Source organism: Tursiops truncatus, chromosome 16, assembly GCF_011762595.2.
Source record: "Tursiops truncatus isolate mTurTru1 chromosome 16, mTurTru1.mat.Y, whole genome shotgun sequence".
Lineage (NCBI taxonomy): Eukaryota > Metazoa > Chordata > Mammalia > Artiodactyla > Delphinidae > Tursiops > Tursiops truncatus.
In genome coordinates this window covers 69,972,252-69,998,202 of record NC_047049.1, presented here as the reverse complement: position 1 = coordinate 69,998,202, position 25,951 = coordinate 69,972,252, and the positions used below count along the sequence as shown (strand labels likewise).

The window sequence follows — 25,951 nt, the reverse complement described above, 5'->3', positions numbered from 1 at the left end:
CCAGGGACTAGATAACTCTGCATACGTGCCTTGTATTACGAGAGGGCTTCCTCTCTTTGGTGCTCTTTCTGGAACATTCTCTCCCACCTGATTCTCCAAATAATCTGTAAGGTTGACAGGGTGTGAATTACCATCCTTATTTCCTACAGATGAGGAAACTGAGGCAGAGTTTAGCTTTGTGCATTAAGTAAGTTACGTAGTGACCAAGCCGAGGCTGGATCTCAGACCCTCTATGGAGGAAGGGGGCAAGTGTGTATGGGGATTATGGAAACACAACGTCAACAGTAACAAGTACTGATGTAAAAAAAAACCCAGGAGGGCTGCAGTGAGACGTGAGGCATCCAGCACTGGACTTCACGAAATTCTAGAAACTGTCTGATCTCGGCCAATCCGTGTTTGAGAATTCAAGGAAGGAGAGAGAATGCCTTCTCCTCCCATGCCCTGAGTTGTTCTCCCACTTGTGAAGCTGGTGCCTCTGGGCAGGGGGAGGGGGGCACAAGGGGGCTGGCGTGTGGGTGGGGTCCTTGTTGTTTTATTCAAACAAAGCCCAGCAGGGTGAACCGTGCATGAAACGTAAAACTCTCAGATCTTCTCGTTGCACACAGTGGGGGGCCTCTGTGACTCGGTGGTGACATCTTTATTTAGACAGATGCAACAGCGGAATGTTGCATCAGCGTTAAACGAACTGGTTAACACACTGAAAAGGTGAAAGGCAAACTGCTACAAACCTGGGCCAATTCCAAATAAGAGAGCACTTCCCCGTCGATGCCCACGCCACTCATGGCGGCCCTGGTCAGCTCCTGGACGGCGTGCTGCTCTGGGGAGGAGAGAGGGAGCGGGAGAAAGTTAGTGCCTGGAGGCCGTGGCCCGGGAGCAGCCACGAGGGGAGGAAGCACGGGTCACAGCTCCACGTGAACTGAAGCCAGGGCCCGCTCTGCCGCGCGCCTTTCAGCACGGGGAGTCCTGGTCTCCAGCCAGTGCACCGGCGACTCCGGGGATCCTTGTTCGCCTTCTGAAATATCTAGAGTCCTCCAGACCTTCTCTGTCCAATATGGTAACTACTGGCCACCTGAAACTATTAAACTTAAATTAATAATTAAAAGTAAACCAAGTAAAAACTTCAGGTCCTCAGCCACGCAAGCCGCATTTCATGTGTATCGGCCAATGCGGACACAGGAAGTTTCCATCACTGCACATAGTTCTGTTGGAGCGTGCTCTGGACAGGCCAGTACCTGCCTAGAATCCTCTATTTTTTTTTTTTTTTTTTTTTTTTTTTTTGTGGTGCGCGGGCCTCTCACTGCTGTGGCCTCTCCCGTTGCGGAGCACAGGCTCCGGACGCGCAGGCTCAGCGGCCATGGCTCACGGGCCCAGCCGCTCCGCGGCATGTGGGATCTTCCCGGACCGGGGCACGAACCCATGTCCCCTGCATCGGCAGGAGGACTCTCAACCACTGCGCCACCAGGGAAGCCCTAGAATCCTCTAGACTCCGTCGTATCTTCCTGCTTGACAGTTTCCCCATTCACATCCCTCCAATTCTCAGTACTCTCTGACCGTGGAGAGACTGAGTAACCGGAATGAGTCCAAATGGGGAATTAAAATTGTGAATGTGTACGTGTGTCTCAGCAGCAGCAGACAAGGGACATGTTCAACCTCTCAGATTCCAAAGGCTCGGGGGAAACTTCAGCCAGAAGTCAGACAAGTCTAGATGGGAGAGCCATTTCTGCTCTGAAGCTGTGTTCCAGGCTTCTAAGATGAATTCAAACTGTGGTTCGGAGACTGAGCTGTGTCTTGCCTCTGTTAGGCTGTTGCCCTCCTCTGGCGCTGACGTGTGGGTACAGTCTTGGCCCGGCATTTCTGGCTCCTTGATGCTGACGTATTCTTTTTTCATCTCTAGCACTGCATCTATTCTTCTAGTATATGGTCCAAATCATGCTTACTTTCTGCTCTGGTTCTATCGATACATACTTACTTGTTAGTCAGTACGCCCCATCTGGTCAACAGGGTATCAAGATTGGGATGGTTTCTTTGACACAAGCTTCCTCAGCTCGATTGACAAACAAAGAACTATTTGGAACTAAATCTCCCAGAGGAGTCACTGGGTTTTTTTGTTTTCTTTTCTTTTTTTTTTTTTTTTTGCGTTATGCGGGCCTCTCACTGTTGTGGCCTCTCCCATTGCGGGGCACAGGCTCTGGACGCGCAGGCTCAGCGGCCATGGCTCACGGGCCTAGCCGCTCTGTGGCATGTGGGATCTTCCTGGACCAGGGCACGAACCCATGTCCCCTGCATCGGCAGGCGGACTCTCAACCACTGCACCACCAGGGAAGCCCTGTTTTTTCTTTTAAAATAAATTTATTTATTTTTGGCTGCATTGGGTCTTCATTGCTGCGCATGGGCTTTCTCTAGTTGCGGCGAGCAGGCTTCTCACTGTGGTGGCGTCTCCTGTTCTGGAGCAGGGGCTCTAGGCGCACGGGCTTTAGTAGTTGTGGCACGCGGCCTCAGTAGTTGTGGCACATGGGCTTCAGTAGTTGTGGCACGTGGGCTCAGTAGTTGTGGCACGTGGGCGTCAGTAGTTGTGGCACATGGCCTCAGTAGTTGTGGCGCACGGGCTTAGTTGCTCCACGGCATGTGGGATCTGCCCGGACCAGGGCTCAAACCCATGTCTCCTGCACTGGCAGGCAGATTCTTAACCACTGCGCCACCAGGGAGGTCCAGTCACTGGGTTTTAAATTTTAGGGAACTGCAATATTTCTTGATATTCATTTAACACTTTGCCTTGCAAGGCATTTTCACCCCAGAAACCGACTTTTAAACACTATGGTCTAAACACTCTATACTACACACCAAACACTATATAAAGGATTAAAGGAATCACCTTAGGAAGCTATTTACTAAATAATCATAATAGTTAATAATAGCATTTAATAAGAAAAGTAAACATACATAGAAGTCTATAGTTCACACAAGAAGGTTTCTTTGGGTCAGTTTCTTCCATATTTTCATCCCCACACTTAATATTTAAGCAAAAATGGCACTACTTCAAGATTGATTGCAAACCTTGTTCAACAGATTTGCCTCCAAATTACTTTTGACTATTTAAAAAAATTCAATTTGTTTTCAAAGGACAAATACTTGTAAAAACTGGATAGTCAAATGGCTTGGGACTCTTACTTCTGAAAAAAAGAATTGCCCATTGCAGCCTCCTAGCAGCAATACTCATTTGAATTTATGACTTCAGGTATATTGGTTAAAAACCGTTTAAAAAAATGAATAGCAATACTTCAACCATCTCTTGTTATCCAACTGGTGAAGAAGGGAGGTAAGGAGAAAACTTTGATCTCCAGTTGGTTGACTGTAGTAGAAACCTGGAATACGGAGAAGTAAATCTTTTCTCTAGAGACACTGGCAGAAAGTCAAGGGCAGATATGACTGGTTGGTTTGTTCGTACATTCATTTTCATTTAATGATTCAACAAATCTTTACTGAGAACCTCATATGCTCAGGCACTTTTCTGCGTGCAGGGGATAAGCCAGTGAGCAAAACAGGCACCATTCTGCTTTCACGGTTAACAGGAGTCAACTAAATGTAGCAATAAACACCCTTATTGCTAATCGAAACCTTTGGTGATGAAGCACAAGGTTTAAATTCAGGAAAAACAATATTCGAAAGCGTGTATCTTATTTTGACCTGCTTTGGCTCACCAACTGAGCAAGTCTAGAAATGATACATAAGATTCTGTGAAGTTAAAGCAAGTCTCCCTTTTTCCCAAAATGGTCTTGACAATGTCAGAACATTTTCTAAAATAGCTTTAAGAAAACCACTTACATAACGCTTACTAGGTGCCAGACACTGTTCCTAAGGCCTCTCTCTCTCTTTATATATATATAATCTCTTAACTCATTTAATCTTCATAACTCTGTAGTAGAATATTATGATCCCCATTTTAAAGAGAGAGAAAGCTGAGACCCAGAGCAGTTAAATCAAGTAGGAAATCATCCAGCCAGTAAAGAGTGGAGCCAGGATTTGAACCCAGGCAATCTGGATCTGTAGCCTATGTTCTTACCCACTGCCTCCTACTGCCTCTTTCTTTCTTTCTTTTTTTTCGTGGCTGCATTGTGTCTTCGTTGCTGCGCGCGGGCTTTCTCTAGTTGAGGCGAGCAGGGGCTACTCTTCGTTGCAGTGCGTGGGTTTCTCACTGTGGTGGCTTCTCTTGTTGCGGAGCACGGGCTCTAGGCGTGTGGGCTTCAGTAGGTGCAGCATGCAGGCTCAGTAGTTGCGGCACTCAGGCTTAGTTGTGCCGTGGCATGTGAGATCTTCCCGGACCAGGGATCGAACCCGTGTTCCCTGCACTGGCAGGCAGATTTTTAACCACCGGGGAAGTCCCCTGCCTCTTTCTTAGACGCTGTGTCTGAACACATATTATGGGGATAAATGGACACAACAGCTTTATTTCCAATTCTGTGGTCCACCCACAAATGAGGCAGAGGGCATAGAGCACGGGCCTCAGGGGCAGGGGCCATGCATTACTCAGCTTTAAATGTGCATCAGCAGGACCTACTACAAAGTAGGTGCTGAAAAAATAGTTGCTGAATTGAACTGGGCTGTCTGATACATTTGATCCGTTCATATCACCCTGTACCAGACAGTCCTATATTGGGTGATAAAAAATAAATTTTTATTCCCTGGAAATCTTATTTTTGCTTAAATGCGATTTTGATAAATATGACAGTCAGACACCGCATGGCCCTGAGTCATCAGCCTTACCTGCAAGCGCGACCAAGTGTGGCAGGCAAAATCTGTTTGCCAAAGCAATTAGTTCCAGTGGGTCCAGGTCCAAGTTAGGTGACAACTGCTTGGTATAAAGATAATCCAGTACCGCCTGCATTGACATCTTGTTTATGTTCGGGAGATATACCTGAAAGGTGATTTGAAAAGGTAAGTTCTGCTGAAGAAAGCAGTGGGCACACTTTCAGGCTCTACTGCTTGTAAATATCCCCACCGTGTGATTCACTGTTAGTGAGTCCGGGACACCTTGCTTTGAGGCTGTGCAGAGAAGTCATTTACTATTTATGGCTTGAAACATAACCGTTTGATTTGTAGATGACAAAAAAGTGGGGCTGCCTGACATAACCTGATTTGGAATTTTTAAATGGCTGTTTGGGCTTATAAATCAGACCAATGGGCTGTAAATGTATGACATTACAGGCCCTCCTTGCCAAGTACCTTATAATACTCGATTGTGGGGAAAGAAATCTCCTAGCAACATGACAGGTGTTGGGGGGAGCTGCACACTGCACTGTTGCTGACACATGACAGAGCCCAGCTCTCTAAGATGTCAAAACAAAGGATGAACAGCCACCCTAGTTGCCACAGTGACTGGCTTGATTCCAACCTTCTTTCACTAAATGCGAGCATGGAATCAACTCTATGTCAATAAAAAAAAATTGAAAAGTATATGTTCGCATGACACACACACTTTATTTTTCCTACGGCATAGACATAGAACCACTGGAACATTATCAGGTATCAGCAGATGCAGAGAAACCTGTGCTTGGGACATCTAGGGGAATGGCTGGGTATGGGGAAGCGTTCCCTGGAGGATCCCCCTAATCTCCTTCCTGAGTACCTGTAGTTGTTGCCCATATTCCTACACGCTAGAGTTTGCTGGGGAGCCAGGGACTGCCTGGGAAGTAGAGTTCTGAATGTCTGGGCCTGGATCAACAGGGATATACACGTTATAGCAGGTATTCTTCACTTTAGGTTTCTAACGCCACGAGACGTACCCTGGCAAAACACGGAATGGTGCCCCTAGTGCTTGCTATTTGGAATGACGATAAGAATTAACCCAATAGAAGGCCTCCTATGCACAAAGTACTGTGCTAATAAGCTTTCCACATGCATTATCTATTTTGATCCTTATATCCTCCCTAGGAGGAAGAGACTTTTATTTTTGCCATCTTACAGGTAAAGGGATGGAGGTTCAGGGAGGTTAAGTCCAGCGCCCAGGGTCACAGAGCTAGGAGGCTGGGGCTGATACCTGAACCCAGGAAATATGATTCTAAAGTCTGTGTTCAGAACTGCTGTGTAGGACTGGAAACCCTTCATGGTAAGGAAGAAAGCTACACTACAGCACCTTATTTCACTAACAGTTTTTTAGAATTAGATTTCTAAGTTCAAAAGGATGCACAGTCACACACTTCTTCATTCTGGTACTTAATAAACCTCTCTATACAGCATAGAAAAATATATATCTGTATATGATTACATTTATGAATTATATATGATTATATCTGTATATTATATATGATTACATCTATACTATATATCTAATTTCTCTCCATATATTTGTATGTATGTGTGTATATATATGTGTATATATATATATATATATATATACACACACACACACACACACACACACACACACACACATAAAATGCCTCCACAATCTACAGGGGCCTTGTGGCCATTGCAGTCTTCTAGTGGTGTGGTTGCAGAACTGTTTAGGTTATAGCAACCATCTATATAATTTTCCTGCATAGACACCAGCCACTTCAGAGAGGGAATATCCTTTCAGACAGTTGGAGTTTCCCTAAGTGTATCAAAGAGGGCCCAGAAAAACTCCTAGAAATATTAAGAAAATTACCCCCTCCCCTCTCAGACGGAGCGAAAACAATTATGATTCTATTCATAAGCTGCATGGGTTACTACCATCAATGACTTGACAAGCGTGATCACTTCAAGTTTCTAGCACAACCTCTACAATAAATAAGACCTGGCAAGTAGAAACTATAACTTATACCATTTTGAAATAGAGAAGCTGTGGTATTGTAATTGCTATTCCAGTGACTCTAACACTGGTTATATTTGTGTGTCTACATGTTTGCGTGCACATGCGTTCATCTTGTACAGACATGAATTTACTTATGGCAAATATGGCAAATGACATACGGCAAAATTTCATTTCTCTAGAATGGTGCTTGGATTCGTACCCCTTTTAGGTAACTGAAGGTTAATTAACTTGTGAAACTTTAAAATTTGGGCCATTGTGATAGTAAAAATATATACATTTTACCAAGTGCTAAGTGCTCTAAAGTGTTAGTGGTTATCACTATAAAAAAGTCCCGGAGTTTCCTATGAGCACCTGTTCTCTCAGGGATGGGGATGTCTGCTGTTTCTGAAAATAACGGCTTGGAGGACAGGGCAAGAGGCTGGGGCAGGCCCAGAGAGGTGTTGCTAAAATGCTCTGTGACCTTTGACAGATCACCCTCTCTGAACCTCAGTTTCCTCATCCGTGACATGGGAGAGGTTTGGAATAGATGACATCTAAAGCTTCTCTTCATTGAGATGACGGATTTTGAAGTTACCCAGATGACTTTAGCAATTTTTGCTAAGAGTGCGTTCTAAGTCATGGCAAAATGGACATCCTAAATGGAAAGAAGTTGTTTCTGGCGGCCGGAGATGACAGTGGATTCCAGCAAGCAGCCCTGGCCCAACACTTCCACTGTCTTCAGAGCATTCTGACATTTGGAATCATCCATGACCTACTGTTTCCTTCTTGCTTAATATAACACTAACATTTTTTTTTAAAGCAATGGCTCTTTTGGGCAAATAATGTTAGGGACCCTCAGGAGTAACCAGCAAATGAGAAAAAACGAAAACACTTTCAGAACATGCATTTTTTGCCCCCTCAATGCCGATTCTCTGTAAAAGGCTGTTTCTGTGATTTCAACATTTATAATGAACTGAACAGCAACAGAGCGACCGTTTTTACAGAACTTTAAAAAATAATACAAATACAAGAAATGGAATTAAAAATGTTGTGCCCTACCTGCTGAATGTAGCTTTAAAAAATATAAGAATATGATGCTACCCTAAACAACGACCCATATTCCAGTTTAGTTGGTTTAAAATTTTAATTGCGAAGATCAGCTCAGACGATCAGGCTTATAATTAGAGATGGTCTCATAGAGAATGAGAGAGTATTCTAGATCCAGAGCATTGCTTCCTACAAGCCGGCCATGCATTTTTAATGAACCACTTGCTGAGTACCTCTGGGGAGAAAATTATGCTTACTGCTACATTAAAAGTAATGAGAAAAACAGAAGTAAATTACAGTGTCTTCTTAAATATTAAATGACAAAAAAAGTTAAAGGAACATCAGTGGGCATATTTTATTCCTTTCTGGATATGCATGTGAATTCTATTAATGCAAAAAAAAAAAAAAAAGAGGCTGGATTTTGTGGAGGATGTCAGATTTTCAGAAGACAAAGAGTTAAAAGGTGGCCTAGGAAGAAAAGGCCCATGTGAATACGCGCCTCAATTAACTATGAAGCATTTATTGGGCCTTTAACCAAATGCCCCTTCTTACCCCCATAACCATCTCTACTACACTTCGCTAGTTTAGGAAGGGAACTTGGGGCTTGTTACCTGAAGGCTTTTGGGGGACAAAGATCTTGAGCTCCTCATGGAAACAATTTAACAAGAATCCTCCGGGATAATAGTCACTGACACTCCTTGAGCCTTTGCATGTTCTAGGCACCAAATCTGATGCTTTACACGCATATCCTCGTGCCTTACCTGCCCTTTGAAAAAGGTTCTCTTGTGGTCCCCGTTTTAGAGATGAGGACACAGGTCTAAAGGGGGTCAGACTCTTGCCCAAGGTCAAGCTGTGACTAGAGTTCATAACTGTGTAAATTACAGTCCACCCTGGAAATCACGAGAAAGGGCGGGAAAGGCTGGACATATCCACAGCTCATGCCATTCTTCGTATACGAGGTGCCCTGGCACAGACCTTCGGTTGCTTGGTTCCATGGCCTTTGTCTCTTGAGCTGGGTTGAATCTCTACATCCCTATCAGGCTCAGCTGCAGTTCTCAATGGTGAGTGACCTGGTCCTTAGGGGGTGGGGGGCAGGGTGAAGCTAAACAGGTGTCGTCCCTGGGAGAGGCTGTGGCGCCGCGTACGCGTGTGGTTCACATCGGCTGACAAGTTTTTGTTTTGGTCACCTCTCCCGCACATTTTAATCTGGACACAATTACAGTCCATTCTGGGAAGGGATAAAGGGGATTAGCATTTGTGAGGTCAGCTCTGACAGTGTCCCTTTGTGGGACAATGGGCTCCTGACCTCGATCAACTTCTCTCTGCTGCATGAAGAGCAGGCTATCTGCGGCACTCCTGGCACACACTTCAGAGAGCTGGAAAAAGAAGGGAAGCGAGCCTCTGGACTCTTTATCTCAGGAGATTACTGAAGTCGGCGACGTGCCAGTTGGAGGAGGTTTTATGAATTGGTGGCTTCCCCCAATTTTCTTGGAAGTGAGAGGGAAGGAATATCATCAATGCTACCGGCATCCAAATAGGACTGAGGTCATCTTGCATTTAGCGCTTACGACGTGCTTTGCAAGTATCAACTGTCACACCTCACAACCACGTTACGGGTTTACGATCGCCTTTTCCAGATGGGGAGGCTGGAGCCCAGCAAGGTGGTCACTTGCCCAAGGCCACTCAGCTTTTTACGTAGGGGAGTTGGGGGATCTGAGCCTCAAGCCCTTTCTTCACTGGGTGGCCTCTACCAGCTGCTGTCATCTCAGTAACGATGCTCCCAAACACCTTTGATGGCCCAGGAAAGACTTCATTTAGCTACAGGTAAGGACCTCCTGGTTTACAAAGGCTGGCAGACACCAGAAGAGGTCATCCGGATAATTCTAACATCTCTTCCCCCAACAGACAGTCTTTGGCTGGGGGTCGGTTTAGGAGCAGCTGTAGTTTTTTCTGGAAGCAGGAGGGTGGCCTAGTGACAGCTGGCCCTCCTGGCTTGGGATTCTAGGATTCTGTTTCCCTACTTGGGGATGCAAATGCAGGCGTCTGGGTCACAAAGGGAGTGCTCGGATTTCTGGTGTGAGGCCCCCCCCCTTGGAAAAGTTAGCTATTGTTTTCTGTATTTCCGTTAAAAGTTTGGAGAGATGCTGAGATAAGCATAACAAGCCTCTTAGGACAATAAGCTTGCGTCCCCATGTTTTATTTTTTCTTAAAAAAGATGGTTAAGAAATACCTGCAAAACTCGACAGAAAAAATGCCTACCTCTAGACTAAAGTCAGAAACGCTTGAAGGGAATTTTTCCGTCTTTTCCAACAGTTCGTAAAAAGGTGGAGATACAGGGTCTCCAAGATACGGCTTGCTCTGCTGTAAGAATATCCCTCTTTTGGAGATAGGGCCAGCGTTTGACAGGTTACCCAGTGGCTTCTACTAGATGTAACAAGCACTCCAAGAGGCCTTTCAGAGGAGTCACCCTTTGCTCCATTACTGTTTCCCTAGAGTTGACAAACCCTAGAGCTGAGACAGATCAGGGCGCAGCCTCGGAGAGTTGCAGCTCCAGGCACCTTGAGCGTGACCTAGTGCATCCCCCGTCTTGCAGATAAGGAGGCCGAGGCACAAGGAAGTGGCTTTTTAAGATTCCCCCGTCTGTTACTTGCAGAGCTGAGCCCAGGACATAAGTGACTAAAGACACTTTTCAGTCTCCACCTTCTGGAAGACGGTCTGCCCTGCTTCGATGTGATTTTGAGAGTACCCTGCCTGGTGACATTTGTTAAAAAATATAGCTGAGCATGTTTTCAGGGACAAGGAGAGCTGTGAGGATGGAAGGATACAAGAGCACATGGGGCTCACACAGAACAAGTGAGCGACAACAGCTCCTCATAACTCCTCATAACGGCAGAATTAGGAAGACAGTGAAGGGGCTTCCCTGGTGGCGCAGTGGTTGAGAGCCCCCCTGCCGATGCGGGGGACGCGGGTTCGTGCCCCGGTCTGGGAAGATCCCACATGCCGCGGAGCGGCTGGGCCCGTGAGCCATGGCCGCTGAGCCTGCGCGTCCGGAGTCTGTGCTCCGCAACGGGAGAGGCCACAGTGGTGAGAGGCCCGCGTACCGCAAAAAAAAAAAAAAAAAAAAAAAGACGACGGTGACCTGACACCGAAGCACTGCCTAAAAAACTATTCCGGATTTCCCTGGCGGTCCAGTGGTTAGGACTCCAGTCTTCCACTGCAGGGAAAGAAACAAACCTATTCCAAGTTAGCAGTTAAAGAATCGAAGTCCTCTGGCCAGTTAAACACTTCCTAACATAAATACACATGCACGTTCATAAACATGCCGCTTGGGCTTTTCGGAAGGCACCTACCTCACTGTTGGCGCTTTCGACGAACGACCCCCCGAACATGGCAGCCATCCACTTGCAGCTGCAGATCAGCAGCGGTTTGTGGGCACTGATGGCTCCATCGTCCAACTTAAATGTCACATCTGCCCAAGGATGGAGGAAGCACAAGCGTGAGCCAACCTCCCCGAGAAACTTCCACCCACGCGCCTCAGCCTACATCTCTCGTCTTCTCTCCTCCATACCTTTAAGCACTGATGTTGTGTCCACCCCTCCCCAACCCCCCGCCTTGGGCACACCCAATTCTCACCGTGTCCTCCGAGGATTAAGGAGTAAGCAGTTAAAATTACACAAAGGGTCACAACACAAATTCTCTGAACCATAAAGTAACATAAAGGAGAGGAATATTTTTTCAGCCTTATTATGAAAAATTTCAAACATAGAGAACAGTGGAAAGAATAGTACAACGACAACTTGCTTTTCACATGCTTAACATTTTGTCATGTTTGCCTTAGCGATATATATATTTATATATTTTACATTTATGTAGACATTTTTTAACAGCATGATACTTCACTCCTAACTACTTTATTAATAAAGAATTTTCTAAAAATAAGAACATTCTCCTAGATAACCATACCATTATTATTTTTATGAAAATTAGGAATAATTCCCTAATATCATCCATTATCTAGTTCATATTCAAATTTTTCTAATTACCCCCAATTGTATTTTATAGTTTGTTTGTTTTTTTTTTAAACAGAATCCAATTGAAGCTCCCACACTGTATTTGGTTAATATACCTCTGTAGTAGGGAAAGGGAGATTTCATCACGTTCACTTAAGGTCTATTGTTTACTTTACTGTGGGTTTGTGACATTTCATTAACTTTCAAGACTGCTTCTGTACCATGACGGTCAATGTCTGGAGTAAATATTACGCAAAGCTTCAAAATTAATGAACAGATTCAGCTACCCCCTATTACATGTATATTACTATGACAGGCATTATGAAAGCGAAAGAAAAATACAAGTATCCCTGTAAACAGAAGTCAGGAAGTCAAAGTTTTACAATGAAACATACACAGAGAGGACAATTACAGAACAAAAACGGCACAAGCCTGTAAGATAGGACAAGCATGGGCCAGTCGCCCATCTTGGATACAGGCCACCAGGGTGCTTAAGCAATTACATAAGGGCGCTGTGGGCAGCCCTCGGCACAGTTATCAAAGACAACGAAGGGGCAGGAAGGATACAGATGAGCAGGGTAAAGGAGGGTGAGAAGTGAAAGGAGAGGGATTAGAGATAGATGACGCTTTCCAGGTGGGAGTGCAGAGGGTCACCGAAATGGCCTCGGGAACAAAGGTCACTGATTTTTGTCATGGGTGTGTGCCAAGGGTCAAAACAGACTTGATCAGGGAAGGAATCCTGGAGGGCAGTTGTGAGCATCAAACCGACTGGCTGAGGCTCACGGGTAGCTCGACCTACCCTTGAGGAGCGCTGTGACAGCACGGGGCCTTAGGGGGCAGCTTGCGTTCAAATCCTGGCTCAGTCATTTACTACCTGTATAACCGTGGGCCAGTTACCTAACCTCTCTGTCCCTCCGTTTCCCCACCTGCAAAACGGAGATCATCAGATTTAACCCTCAAGTCTGTGAGAATGAAATAAGCAAAATACGTGGAACTTGGGTACGTGGGGGAAGAGTACTTACGTACGCTAGTGACGGTTACCCTTCCCCTCCTCGTGTCTGGCTAACGTTTGATCAAAGGCAACCAGAGGTATCGATGACTTTGCCATTGGACCCACTCACCTGAGAACGTCCCCTTGCTGAGACACTCTTTTATCCGGTTGGCCTTCCGGACGTGAAACGCTTTCGTAATCTCCTGGTTCATGAAGGCTTCCTTGTTCATGATGTTCTCCACCATCATCCGCAAATCAAACATCTCTAGGACCTCTGCTATCTGAGCCAGGCCCACCAGATCCTTTTCCTTTTCATCCAGTTGCCCCGTATAGAGAAACTGGAGCAGGGTCCGGAAAGGGCCTGGCTGGACGGATGGGTCCATCCTGACCACAGTCATGGGGCCCACCCGCTTCGAAATGGGGTTGACCTGCATCTCCTTGTGCATGGCAACGAAGCCCTTACTCCAGCCTGACAGGGTCTGTGTCTCCGCCGCTGAGCCCTCGGCCTCCAGCCCCGGCGTCTCCTGCTGGGACAGGTTCTGGCTTGAGGACGTCCACTGATCGGCCTGAGGTGTCCTTGGGGTGCCCTCCTCCCTTTCCTCGTCTGGATCAAGACTCAGGGGCCGCCCCTGGAAATCCCTGCTCTGCTTCTCTTGCTCACAGGCTCCTTCGCTCCAATGGGGGGTTTCTTCACATTCCATTAAAAAGAGATCATAAAATTTGGAAGAGGAGGTAGCGAGGTAAATCCGGTGTGCGAAGATCTGCTCCTGGTCCTGGAGGACGAACAGGACGTCAGCGCACAGAGGATTGTCCAGTAAACAGGCGGCTTCGTTCGTCCCCGTGGAGGGACATTCTGGAACTTTGATGACCGGTGGAGGGGCTTTTGGAGGTAGGAACGGTGCCTGAAGTAGAGGTTTCTGGACTTTCTTTAGGTGGGATTTCCAGAACTGCAGGTGCCGGCGGGAAATGAGGGCGGCTCGGATTGCATTGTCAAACACATCCTTGATTCCAAACTGGTCAAATACACTTGTTTCGTAGTAGGGTATGCCCAGTTCCTTTGCAACCTCTCGGCCTTTTTCTGGGGGCAAGATATCCCCTCTCTTTATGGGCCTGAAATAGAATACTTTAAAAATTAGAATCAGTCTTCTTTCAGGAAAGAAAATAGTAACCAGGGCCTAGCTAAGCACCTACATGGATTATACATTTAAAATCCTATTCAGGCTTTTAACCAGACTCTTGAAAAATCTACCAACCTTAAGACTTGCAGATATAAAGGACTTATGACTGCAGGAAAAAAAAAAAAAAGTGCTTCTGGTAGTAACAACAGTAACTCAAGTATCAGCCATTTGCTAGCTATGTGATCCTGGACAAGTTACTTAACCTCTTTAAGCCTTGGTTTTCCCATCTGTAAAATAGGAAGAATAATAGTGAGTACTTGCATCTCAAAGAACGATTGGAAGGTTTAAATGAGATATTTGCCCAGCACAGTACCTGTTCCACAGTAAGTGCTTGAGACACGCTGGCTGTTATCATCATTGCCACCATCATCTGCATCATTTTCATTATTATCCCCTTATGCTTACATTTTGCTGTATACCTTAAAAATCAATCCATAGTCATTTTCTCACTTGAGTCTCAGAGCAACTCTATGGCTATTATATTCGTTCTACATTCTGAAGAAACTGAGGCAGAGAGGTTAAAGGGTTTGCCTAAGGTCACATTTGCAAGTTGCTGAGAGACCTTTCCTAAGCAACGAGAGTCTAGAACTCCCTGGTTCTAGACTAAATGGTCCATGTCCGACAGCTCGTTAAGTCTCCTCTATTAGGTTTGTGAGCCTTATTTCATATCTCACCGCTTCTCTTTACTTCCACACCCTTCAGTCAGGCCCTCATCATCTTTTGCCTGGACTAGTACATCAGCCTCTGAACTCATCTTTCTTCAGATTCTCCACATTTTCTCTCACAGTGCTCACTGTTGCACGAAAATTCCTCACATAATACAAGTATGACTTAGCCGCAGTTCTTTCAAAAAACTTCCTCTGGTTCCACAGAGCCCATGGAATAAAGTCTGCACCCTTTAGACCGGCACACAAGGCCCGCTTACAATCTAATCAAAACCCAGGAAGCCAAATGTCTGGAAGCAGTACTGGCAGAAGAGTGCTGTAATTATAGCATTACCGTGGTCAAGACACAGATGGATTCCAGAACGTAGGCAAGATGGGATCTGTCCTTATACTCTTCACACACACATCCTTGGTTCTGAGACACACTCTTAGGAGATGATCTTCCTAAATAAATATTTGGCTTACGAGACCAAGGGTGATGTGTGTGACAGGCACCGGCCTTAGGAACAGTAAGAATACTGGGTAGAATTTGGATTTGAGGACCTAGATGGAAAACTGCAGCTTGTTGTAAAGGCGGAAGGGAAGTGCAGAGAGGGAGAAGGGTTAACTTCATCACAAACTGATGAATCTCTTTAAGGCTTAGCTCAGATGCCACCTCCTTCATCAAATCTCAGAACTGTCTATGGAAAGGACTGTCCCCTGGAGCTCTGTAACTCTCCTCCAGGCCTCCGCACATCCACGGTGCGAGGCCCGACCATCCTAACCTTTGAAACAGAAAGTTCCGGGGCCAGGGGCTCATCTCTCATTTGCCCAGAGTCCTCTTTCCCTCTACGTGGCTTACGATATTCAATTCCTAGTCCCTGCATTTAAGAATAGAAGGAACATGAATTGTTTTCAGAACATTCATCCAAGACATACCTAGAACATCAGAAATTATCTCAACAAAGTACCATTTGCTTTTGCTGTGAGAGCATAAAAACTTGTATCTGTATAAAATTTTCTAACAACCCTATTAAGGCAAGTACCTGCCTGGAAGGAAGGTATTAATATCAACATTTTGGGGAAAGCTATGCTCACCAGCAAAAAATGGAGTTAAGCATAAAACGTATAAAATTATTTTTTAAAGGAGAATATTGAAGGAGCACAGCTTTTGGAAAAACTCTTATTCCATGCCCCCGCCACCAAGATTGGTATCCACATTTTATACAGACTGAAACAAACTCTCCTTCAAGTTGTATTTTAAACGTGTGACTCTCTAAACATATCACCACTAGAGCCATTTGAAAAGCAGTTTTGCAACCATAGGTGTATATAATTTTTTAAAACTTGACACTGCCAACTTGGGAATGAAATACTCTCAGAGGTTGGATGGAGGAAAATGAGAAGATTAAAAACACCTGGATAGGGCTTCCCTGGTGGCGCAGTGGTTGAGAGTCCGCCTGCCGATGCAGGGGACACGGGTTCGTGCCCCAGTCCAGGAAGATCCCACATGTCGCGGAGCGGCTGGGCCCGTGAGCCATGGCCACTGAGCCTGCGCGTCTGGAGCCTGTGCTCCGCAACGGGAGAGGCCACAGCAGTGAGAGGCCCGCGTACCGCAAAACAAAACAAAACAAAACAAACAAACACCTGGATATATGTGTTTGCATGAACCTGATGTTCCTGGGGGCAAGAATTATGGCTGATGGCTCTGAACGTCAGTTAACTTTACTATAATATAATTTCCAGAAAGACATTATTATGAGTAGCTAACAGTTTGTTTACTACTTTACAAAGTTCAAAGCACTTTTATACACTCCGTATCATAATTAGAGAACTCACTTCAATCACTGGTCAACCATTTTACAAAAGTGGGCTCCTGCCTAAGAGGTGAGAGGGGTCAGGGACACACACCCCTTCCTCATGTTCAACAAGCAAACCTAAAGCATATGGCTGACTGATGGGGCCCCAGAGCCACTGAAGAACAGAACCCAAGGCTACAGAGACATCTGCTACCTCGAAATTTTAATTTGGCCGGCACAGGGAAACACTGAGTCCCTCGGCTTACCTTGCTAAAGGGCGTCTGGCTCTATTAACAGCCTCGAGATCGGCATAGCGGAGATCTAGCTGGCAGCCAACTAGAACAACAGGTGTGCGAGGGCAAAAGTGCTTGATTTCTTGATACCACATCGTTTTCACATGATTTAGGGAATTGGGATTAGCAATCGAAAAACAGAGGACCACAACGTCGGACCTAAAAGGAAATCACACAAGAAGCTGTATTTTGCCTTTTAACTTGTATTTTCTCTTTTATCATTATGGGTCCTCCCCTCCCCCATCCATCTAATGCCATATCATGTCACAGTTTAAAAAAAAAAAGACCAGATATTAAAATACATCTTGGTGTCATGCAAACAGCCCATTAAGCCTCCACATTCCAGCACCCGCACAGCCTGAGTTCATTTCCATGTTGCACTGCAGAAGGGTTTCCAGTGACGTTATTTTACAGTACGGATGGGTTATCCAAACTAGACTCAGGTCTGGAACCACCACATGCTGAACTATTTCTGTTCATCACAAGAAATAGTTTCAAGATAAAAGAAAATAATAAAAAAATACCATTTACCACTGTAAACAGAAAGGTGATGATGACTCAATGAGATAAAGCAAACAGTTTACGCATTACAAAAAAATGTAACAGGTATTTGCTGTACAGGGTCGGCAAACACACAGAAGGATTTCTGCCCTTCTTCTCCCTTAAGCACACATGGAGAGAGCACAACCACTTATCTTTTTCTGAAAAGGAAAAGTCCTGAACTTGCAGGAATTTCGACTTTTTGCTGGGTGTAAGGCAAGAAGGTAGTATTTAACATAAAACTAGCCGGAGTTAGTCAGACGGCTAATAAGATGGATGAGAAAATGTTGGAAGCAGATTTCTCAAATGTGCTACATGACACAGAGCAGATATATGGAAAAAAGGAAAATTGTTTTGTAGTCAGTTGTGACATAAGGATCTTCCATGTTTTATATCATAACTTATCATTCTAGGAGCCAAAGAACTGTTTTACAAAACAGTTGTCAATTATGGTGTTTGACAGATAATTGCTAAAAGGTATCTTTAATAAGAATTATAAACCATCTTTCTAGGTTCAAATGTGCAGAATGATGACTGTGAAAACATGGAGGCAGAAGAATATAAAGAATAGAAAAAGTTATAACCAAGGATTCAAGACTATTTTGCAGCTATATTCAGAAATAAACTCACAATTTTATTAGATGTTAATTTATTGCCTTTATTGTTTATATAATGAGAAGAATCAAGTCGATGAATCAAAACACCATCTTTTTAAATCATTAATGAGCTTCTCTCCCTACATATCAATGAAGAGAAACAAATATATCCAGGCAACCATAAAATTTCTAAAAATAATCATTTGCAATGCAGCAAACTGCAGGGTGCTTACATTAAATGTAATTCACAAGTTGAGTATTTAAATTTATATCCAAGAAAAACGGCACCAGACCACGACAAGTAGAGGGGAAAATCCTGATATTAAAATATTTACTAATTATAAAAGAGGACCCTAGGACTCAAAGCAGATGAGTGTATTAATCTGCATGTTTAAAATGCCCTTGAAATAAAGATCTTATCAAAGATTCTTGGGTACTGGAAAATATAATGTGTGTAAAAATATGCGTAACTATATAAATGAAAGGGAAGCATGTCTTGTCTCTGGGATTCTGATTTAGTTAGCAGAATATTCTGTGCACAGCCTCACTTCTAATCAGCATAAATAATAGTATCCAGTAAAGTCAAGAATGCTTTGAATGTTACATTTTTTAGGAGCTGAGTTTTCTATTATTCATAATGCTATTTATATAGGATATCTGATGCAGCTCTGCTGTAAGCTTCAGCCTGATCGTAAAATAAAGCTGCTAAGAATTCTGCACAGCGAGAATAATATGGCAGGATCTCAGGTTCAGAATCATAGGGAAGGAATTGAGAAAACGTATCCACCACCTAAATGTGGAACAGTACCTATTGATATATGTATAAATTTTTTCTAATTGGTGCCTTCTATTTCCATATTAAGGCACATGGCTATAAAGAAAATCACTCTCAGAGTTGAATTTATATGACAGACATGTAGCAAAATGTCAATTCTGCTATCTAATTTTATGATACAGCATGTGAGGTTTTGAAATCAGAGCTAGCTCTGTTGCCAAGGTTACCGTGATAACACTCATGCCACTGAACCTATACAAGTTTCTATCCAGATGACCCGTAAACAAGTACAGACAGGACCTTGGGGGCTGGAAAAAACAGCATCTCCTGATGATAGCAGCACAATGCCATTGCACAATACACGTCCGGAGGGCCCAACTTCTAACTATGTCACGTCAATATCTCAGTGCATGAAATGTTGTTGGAAAGCCAGAAAAATAATTCAATGCTCTGTAAATATTTTGCCTCAAAAGGATGATAGTTAAAGAGAAGAGGCTGTACTGAGAGCAACGCTACCTCTGAAGCGAAAATAACTTGAGTCAAAATTCTATTTGCATCCTTGGAATAAAGTTATTCTTTTTCCTTTTTTGAAATGCATGTTTAGATGCTATGGGAATCTGTCCCCATGATTTTACATTAAAAGTAGTTTAAAAATTAGATCATATTTTATCTACCAACCTGCTTAAATGTCTTTAACCCTTGTTGATTTAAATACAAATTCAAGTTAAGAAACATGTACAGAGGCCTGCCATACGAATGTAGTGTTCTAAACTTGATTTCAAGCAAAAGCCTGAGAATCAATGGCCATAGGGACAGAGCTATAGAAAGACGCTGCTTTGACATATTCCTTCGCATCCCAGCATTCTTTTCTAATTCCTAATTCTCAACACATCAGGATCCTCTATGATATAAACACCTATATAATCAAGTAGCTATTTTGAGAATGCCATTTATTCCCTCTAGATTTTGAGCCATTTTTCTATCTGGTCAAAGAGGCACAAGACCTGCAGCTAAGAATACCTCCAGCTTTAGGCAGAATTCCAAGGAGCTAGAGATACTAAATAACTTTTAATCAAAACATTCATTCCTGGGTGGAGACTGTTCAATGTCTGACACAAGCTGGTGTTTAAAAATGCCATTCCTGCGAAAGATAAAAAGAAAAAGGCAAGTTCTAGCATTTCTGCTTCTCTGGGCTCTGTTACACTTTTTTACTTTGAAGAGTTGAGTTTAAAAATAATTGGGAGGGGGAGGTGTGATGAGGACATTCTCACAGATTAGGCAGCAGAGTTGGCCCAGAAGTGACCTCAGGGTTCCTATTTCAGCTGTAAAAAGAATCTGATGGGATTTAAGTGGAGTCCTACAGCCATTTGGAGTAGAAAGCACGAGAATTCGAGAATGCAGAGGCAAAGCACATAGGAGACAAAACTCTAAACTCCAGAACTTGAATATTGAGAAGGGTAGGAAAGGTTTGGATTTTTTTGGACCGGGCTAAGTGGCTGTATTAAAGAAAGCCAGGATTACAAAGGATTTTAGAGTGTTGCTGGCCTATGAATGTTTATTTTTTGGAGAAAAATGTGATTTATTGTTTCTAAGGGGAAAATATCAATATAAAAGTTTCACTAGGGTACTGACGCATCAAATAATGCCCATGAAATAATGTTTTGATTAGACAAGTGAAAAACAATCCAGAGTAAATCTATGTGTTGAAACAATTGCGGATCTCTAGTTTCATGGAGGGGTGGGACCAGAGAGAGACCTAGTCATCCCCAAAATGCTTGAGCTGATAAAGCCAACCTCAGTTGTAGCAGTTCTTCTTCAGATATTAAACAAACAGAAAAGCATATTTTTTTCAGCTATCTTTCAAGGAGAACACTGGCCAAAGATAGCATGTGAAAGATTGGCAGAGATATTTGGATAACATAAGGCGTGCATGCAAAGTTGGGACCAATCTTTGTTGGAGGATTAAAGAAAACAAAATCTGAAAATAGTGCATCATACCCACATACCTTGGCCCGGGATAGACTTTTTAAAAAGTGTACTTTATTCATTACACTCTTTATTATATACGGCTATGGGCGTAGAGTGAAATTTTTTTTATGTGAAGTCTTTAAAGAATAGATTGAAATTAAATACATGGCGGATTTTCCTTTTAAGGTAATAATATGTGTATATATACTTTTTTTTTCTTTTTCAAGCTAGACTTTAAACATTAAATGCCACATATTTTCATGGCCTGTCTTTATAATATCTACAGTCAAATTAGCAAACTTGGTGGGAAAAGATCAGGGAGGCAAACAGAAGCTAAGTTTATCCTTTGAAGAAGTGATTAAAAAGGGTAGATAGGGCTTCCCTGGTGGCGCAGTGGTTGGGAGTCCGCCTGCCGATTCAGGGGACACGGGTTCGTGCCCCGGTCCGGGAGGATCCCACATGCCGCGGAGCGGCTGGGCCCGTGAGCCATGGCCGCTGAGCCTGCACGTCCGGAGCCTGTGCTCCGCGACGGGAGAGGCCACAACAGTGAGAGGCCCGCGTACGGCAAAAAATAAAAATAAAATTAAAAAAAAAAAGGTAGATAATCATTATCAAAAATTTGCTGTTAGGAATAAATTTTCTATGTTCTTTCCTATCACAAAAGTGCTTTCCATCTTTTTAGTTTCTCTTCCCTTTTCTTCCCTTTTCTACTTTGCCATCACTGTCCAGCTAAGGAGCCATGGGCCTTGGGTTTTCTTATCTGCTTAGGTGAAAAAAATAATTGCTAAATTATCCTTTATCTAAGTAAGACCAGGCCAACGCGGGCAACATGAAGGACAGTGGATTCCATGCAGTCCTCCAGATAGCTGTGAGCAGGGCATCCGAGGGCCCTTCTCTGGTGTGCCAGTTTTGCTTGGGTCTCTTGCTGATGAATACTTGGTAACCAAGAGTAAGCTACCAATTCTATTTACCTGAGTCTTGCTTGGAAGTATCTCCTTTTTAACATATACTTTTAAGCCTTTCTGTGTCACTACTGCCTATTATTATTTCTTTAGTAGAGACTACCATATCCTTTATATATTGGTAGACATCATGATCACATTTCAATGGGTTTCTTTGTCAATGTACACAAGTCCTCTTCTGGCAAAGACTCAAGTAGGAGTCCCCGACCTCCTTCTCCCCACTGATAACCGAGGTAGCCTCTACGGAAACGTTTTCAAAACCATTCATGTCAGCAATACACCTTTCATGCATATAATCTGACAGCGCTGTGCAAACAGACAGATCAAAACAGCACAAAACAGCTGGGAGCATGGCAGAGAAAAGGAATGTGTAACACGTGGCTTTGGAAAATTTTAGTAGGGGAGCAGCCCGGTGTGTATGAGATGCGGAGGGAGTTGTCAGTGATGGTGAACATAACCACCTGGAGATGAATGGCTGTGTGAGCTCACACTCATGGAGAATGGAGAGGCCTGTAGGGGAGTGCCTGGCAGGGGATCTAGGGAGAGCAGGGCAGTACCATGCAGTGCCCTGGATGTGAGCAGAGAAATCAAGTCAATACTTTACCAATAGCAGTGAGGCTTCTTAAGTACAGATGTTATGTGGGGAAAACTGTGAAAACACCCTGAAATATATCCAGATTGGGGAGTGATTAGCATGCGTAGCTATTTCTTCCAAGCCCGTAACTGCATGTTTAGTAGGAAGCAACATTTTAAACCAGTCTTCCCCCACCCTCCAAAAATGGGACCAAGCGATGCACACTCTCAAGTACAGGGAAGCCATGTCAACATCCCACCAATGCCACCAAATCCTAAAATACATAATACTCAAGTCTTAAAAATGGTTGGTTCTGCCATCATAGTGCAGATATCCCAGAAGGCAATGGCCTGACCATAGAGAAAGCTGTGGGTTATAATCTTTTGGAAACCAGCTTTTTTTTAACTTGATATCCCATTTTTCTATCTATGCTCCCTTTAGTGTACAAATCTTCTCTGACTTATAATGGGGTTATGTCCTGGTAAACCCATCTAAATTGAAAATATCATAAATCAAAAATGCATTTAATATACTTAACTTACCAAACATCACAGCTTAGTCTCGCCTACCCTAAATGTGCTCAGAACACTTACATTAGCATACAGTTGGGCAACATTTAACAAAAAGCCTATTTCATAATAAAGTATTGCATATCTCAGGTAGCTTATAGGACACTGTACTGAATGTGCAGAACGGCTGTCTGGGTACAGAGTGGTTGTAAATGTATCAGTTGTTTACCCTGGTGACTGCGTGGCTCCCTGCCAACGCGCAGCAGCATGAGAGCGTAGAGTACCACATTTCGCTAGCCTGGGAAAAGATCAAAATTCAAAGTATGTTTGCTACTGAATGTGTATCGCTTTTGCACCATCGTAAAGTAGAAAAATTGTAAATAGGACTATTGTAAGTCAGAGACTGTCTGTATTCTTACACCTCACACAATCATCAGAAGAAGTGGAGTGCATGTGAAATTGGGTGAAGCACAAGTAATTAAAAGAAATAGCTTAAGCAATCTCATTTAACTCCTGATCAATGAAAGCAGGAAACACTGATACAGAGAAGGCTTCCTTGACAGGAGAAAGTGAAATTGTGGTAATAAATTCTCTGCCTAAACTCCACCTCATTCCCATTTCTCTTCGGCTTGCCCTGAAGCTACATGACTGAGGAAATGCCTTCCTGCACTGTTTTCTCCTAAGAGCAAGACCAGCTGCACATGTAACAGTGCCCACATGTCAGCTAGATGGCCAGATGGGAGGGCTCTGGAATTAACCTCCTGACTCTTCTGAAACGAAACTGGGTGAACCAGCAAGATCATCCCACCACTCTCACCCAGGCTTCTCCCCAATCCTCTGTGAATCAATAAAGGTACAAGGACTTGCCAAGTCACTTATCCAGTATCAATAAGCAATCATTCAATCATTTCTCCCAGAAATATTAACTGATAACCTACTATGTGCCAGGTGCTCTTCCAGACATTTGTGTCTTTAACAAGTTAAAGACACAAGTCACTGTTCTCATTGTGCTAACCCTCGTCATGCTTATATTCAACTGGAGAATAGAGACAAAAAGCAAGAAAAATAGGTAAGGTATTTAGTATGCTAGGTGGTGACAAGTGCTAAGGAGGAGATATAGTGGGGAAGGGGGACAGAAATATTGGGGAGCATAAGCTGCTGCCGAAATGAGGTGGCCGTGGAGGGCCTTACTGAGAAGGTGACATTTCAGGAGAGACCTGAAGGAAGTGAAGGAGCTGACACGTTGATATCTGCGGGGAAAACACTGTGGAAGAGGGAACGGCTAGTGCAAAGGTCCTGAGGCAGGAGCATTCCTGGGGTGTTTTCCTGAGAGCGGGGGGAAAACAGCAGGAGCTGAGCTCAGAGAGGCAATGCTGGGCTGAGGTACAGAGGGCCTAATGGGTGTCTGGCTCTTACTCGGAGTGAACTGGCAGACGATTAGGGGTTTTTGAGCAGAATGACTTAATTTATGTGTTAACAGGATCACCCCACTGCCATCATGAGAACTGACCAAATGGTGGTGGGGCGTGGGTTGTCAGGAGGGATAAGACAAAAGGAGAGGCCAGTTAAAAAATAATAATCCAGAGGGAGATGGTGGTGACTTCGGCCTGGGAGTGGTGCAGGTGGTGAGAAGTGGCTGCGTTCCTTATACACGTGGAAGCTAGAGCCACCGGGGTTTGCTGATGGAGCAGGTGTCAGATATGACCAAAAGGAGTCAAGAATGATGGTGGAATTTTTGCTCAGAGAAATGCTTTCTTCCCTGTTCCTGGTACTGACATCTTTAGCTCAGCACTTTAACACTGAATTGTAACTCTTTAAAATGTTGCTGTCTTTCCCCATTACTCTTTGAGTCTCATTTTTAGGGATTTTGTTCTGTTCCTACTAGTTTCTCTCCCATTGTGCACAACACAGTGTTTGTAACAAAAGAAGCCCTCAGTGACTGTTTATCAAATAAAATGGCCTTATAGATATTGCAGGATGTAGATGCAAATATGTCTGCAGACTCAACATCTAAAAGAAATAAATTTGGGCCGAAAATAAGTCAGTTAGGGGATATGCTTAAAGTTTTAATGAAAAAATGATATGTGAGCTATTACATTTCTTCAGACAATTATGGCTGAAAGATAGCTATATAATATCTCTGGTATATGGCAGAGATTATCCACTAAAAATATATCTTTAAATTATTTGGATTTATCTTAAAAATCTATTTACCCATCTAATTGGATACTTTCATAATGGCAGAATAAAAATGGATTAATGATCTCTTCTAGGAATTAGACTGTATCCAGAAACAAAGGAAATATAAAGAAATGGGCAGGTTACTTTCAGGATTAATTCTGGGCTAGTTTCACAGAATTAAGGCTTAACATAACACCCTCTATTTCACAGACCATCTTGTTTTTTAAAAAACATGCCAACTCTCCCGTCCCACCCCAAAAGTACTAAAATAGAAAGATAACCAAGGTGATAAGTTTAGAAGAGATTTTTGCTTCTTTGTTTTATCTTTTGGTAATTCAGTACTTTGTCCTTCTATCTATATTTTCTAGGCCGAGAGGCAGAGGAGTTCTGAGGAGAGAACAAAGTAGTGGAATAATTTTGGAAATCTAATAAATGGTCAAAATTAAAAGTTATTGATACGATTATTGTTAAGATTCACTAAGAAAAATATCCGTGAAAGTGGTCTGTAAACCATAGGGTACCAGTTATTGTCAGACAAATACGATTATGGGTTCAAAAGTCACCAAAGACATATCTTGTATATTGCAGCTAATAAGAATGGCAGGACGTTCTCATCAAGAGATCTTTCCCTTTTGGCTGACTAGCTCATTGATATGGAACTGCTGAAAGATGGTAACAGAAGCATCCTCTGAGGACACTGCAGAATTACCCAGCAGCTGTCTCTTTCTTCTTACCACCTAATTTATAAGGGAAAACTACGGGCTGAAATATCTATTTCTTCATCAGATGATTCCAGTATAGAAACACCACAAACTGATGTTTTCTCTTTGTCCAAGGAGGAAAAGTCAACAAACTTAGCTGTATTTGACCCAACTTGTCAAGCTTGCAGTTATTAAGTAGTAACAGCAAAAAGGTAAAAAGAAGGCAGAACACACGATGTTAATGCATTGAACAGTATATATGTTCCTTATTCTCCTTACCCATCTCAGTGGCCACGTTATTCATATGTCTGCGGCATCTTTTGGGTCCACAAATGCTTTCCTGGGCTCAACCATAACGGACTGTCTTTCCCAGTCATGTGACCAGTGTTTGGGCAGCAGCCAGCATCCTTCCAG

General features: G+C 43.5%; 1 protein-coding gene across 5 annotated transcripts in view; it reads right to left on the bottom strand.

Moving 5' to 3' along the window:
• RHOBTB1 (Rho related BTB domain containing 1) overlaps nt 1–25,951 on the bottom strand; it is a 68,656-nt gene that overhangs the window by 3,015 nt on the left and 39,690 nt on the right. For 4 of the 5 annotated variants that reach the window (XM_019935857.3, XM_019935856.3, XM_019935859.3 and 1 more), the window contains 5 exons: nt 16,705–16,890; nt 12,948–13,927; nt 11,167–11,285; nt 4,762–4,912; nt 729–817 (listed from right to left, as the gene is read on the bottom strand). In XM_019935857.3, coding sequence (XP_019791416.1) covers nt 729–817; nt 4,762–4,912; nt 11,167–11,285; nt 12,948–13,927; nt 16,705–16,890 — 1,525 coding nt within the window. The remainder of the gene's footprint in view (nt 1–728; nt 818–4,761; nt 4,913–11,166; nt 11,286–12,947; nt 13,928–16,704; nt 16,891–25,951) is intronic. The other variant, XM_019935861.3, reaches the window with a different exon arrangement.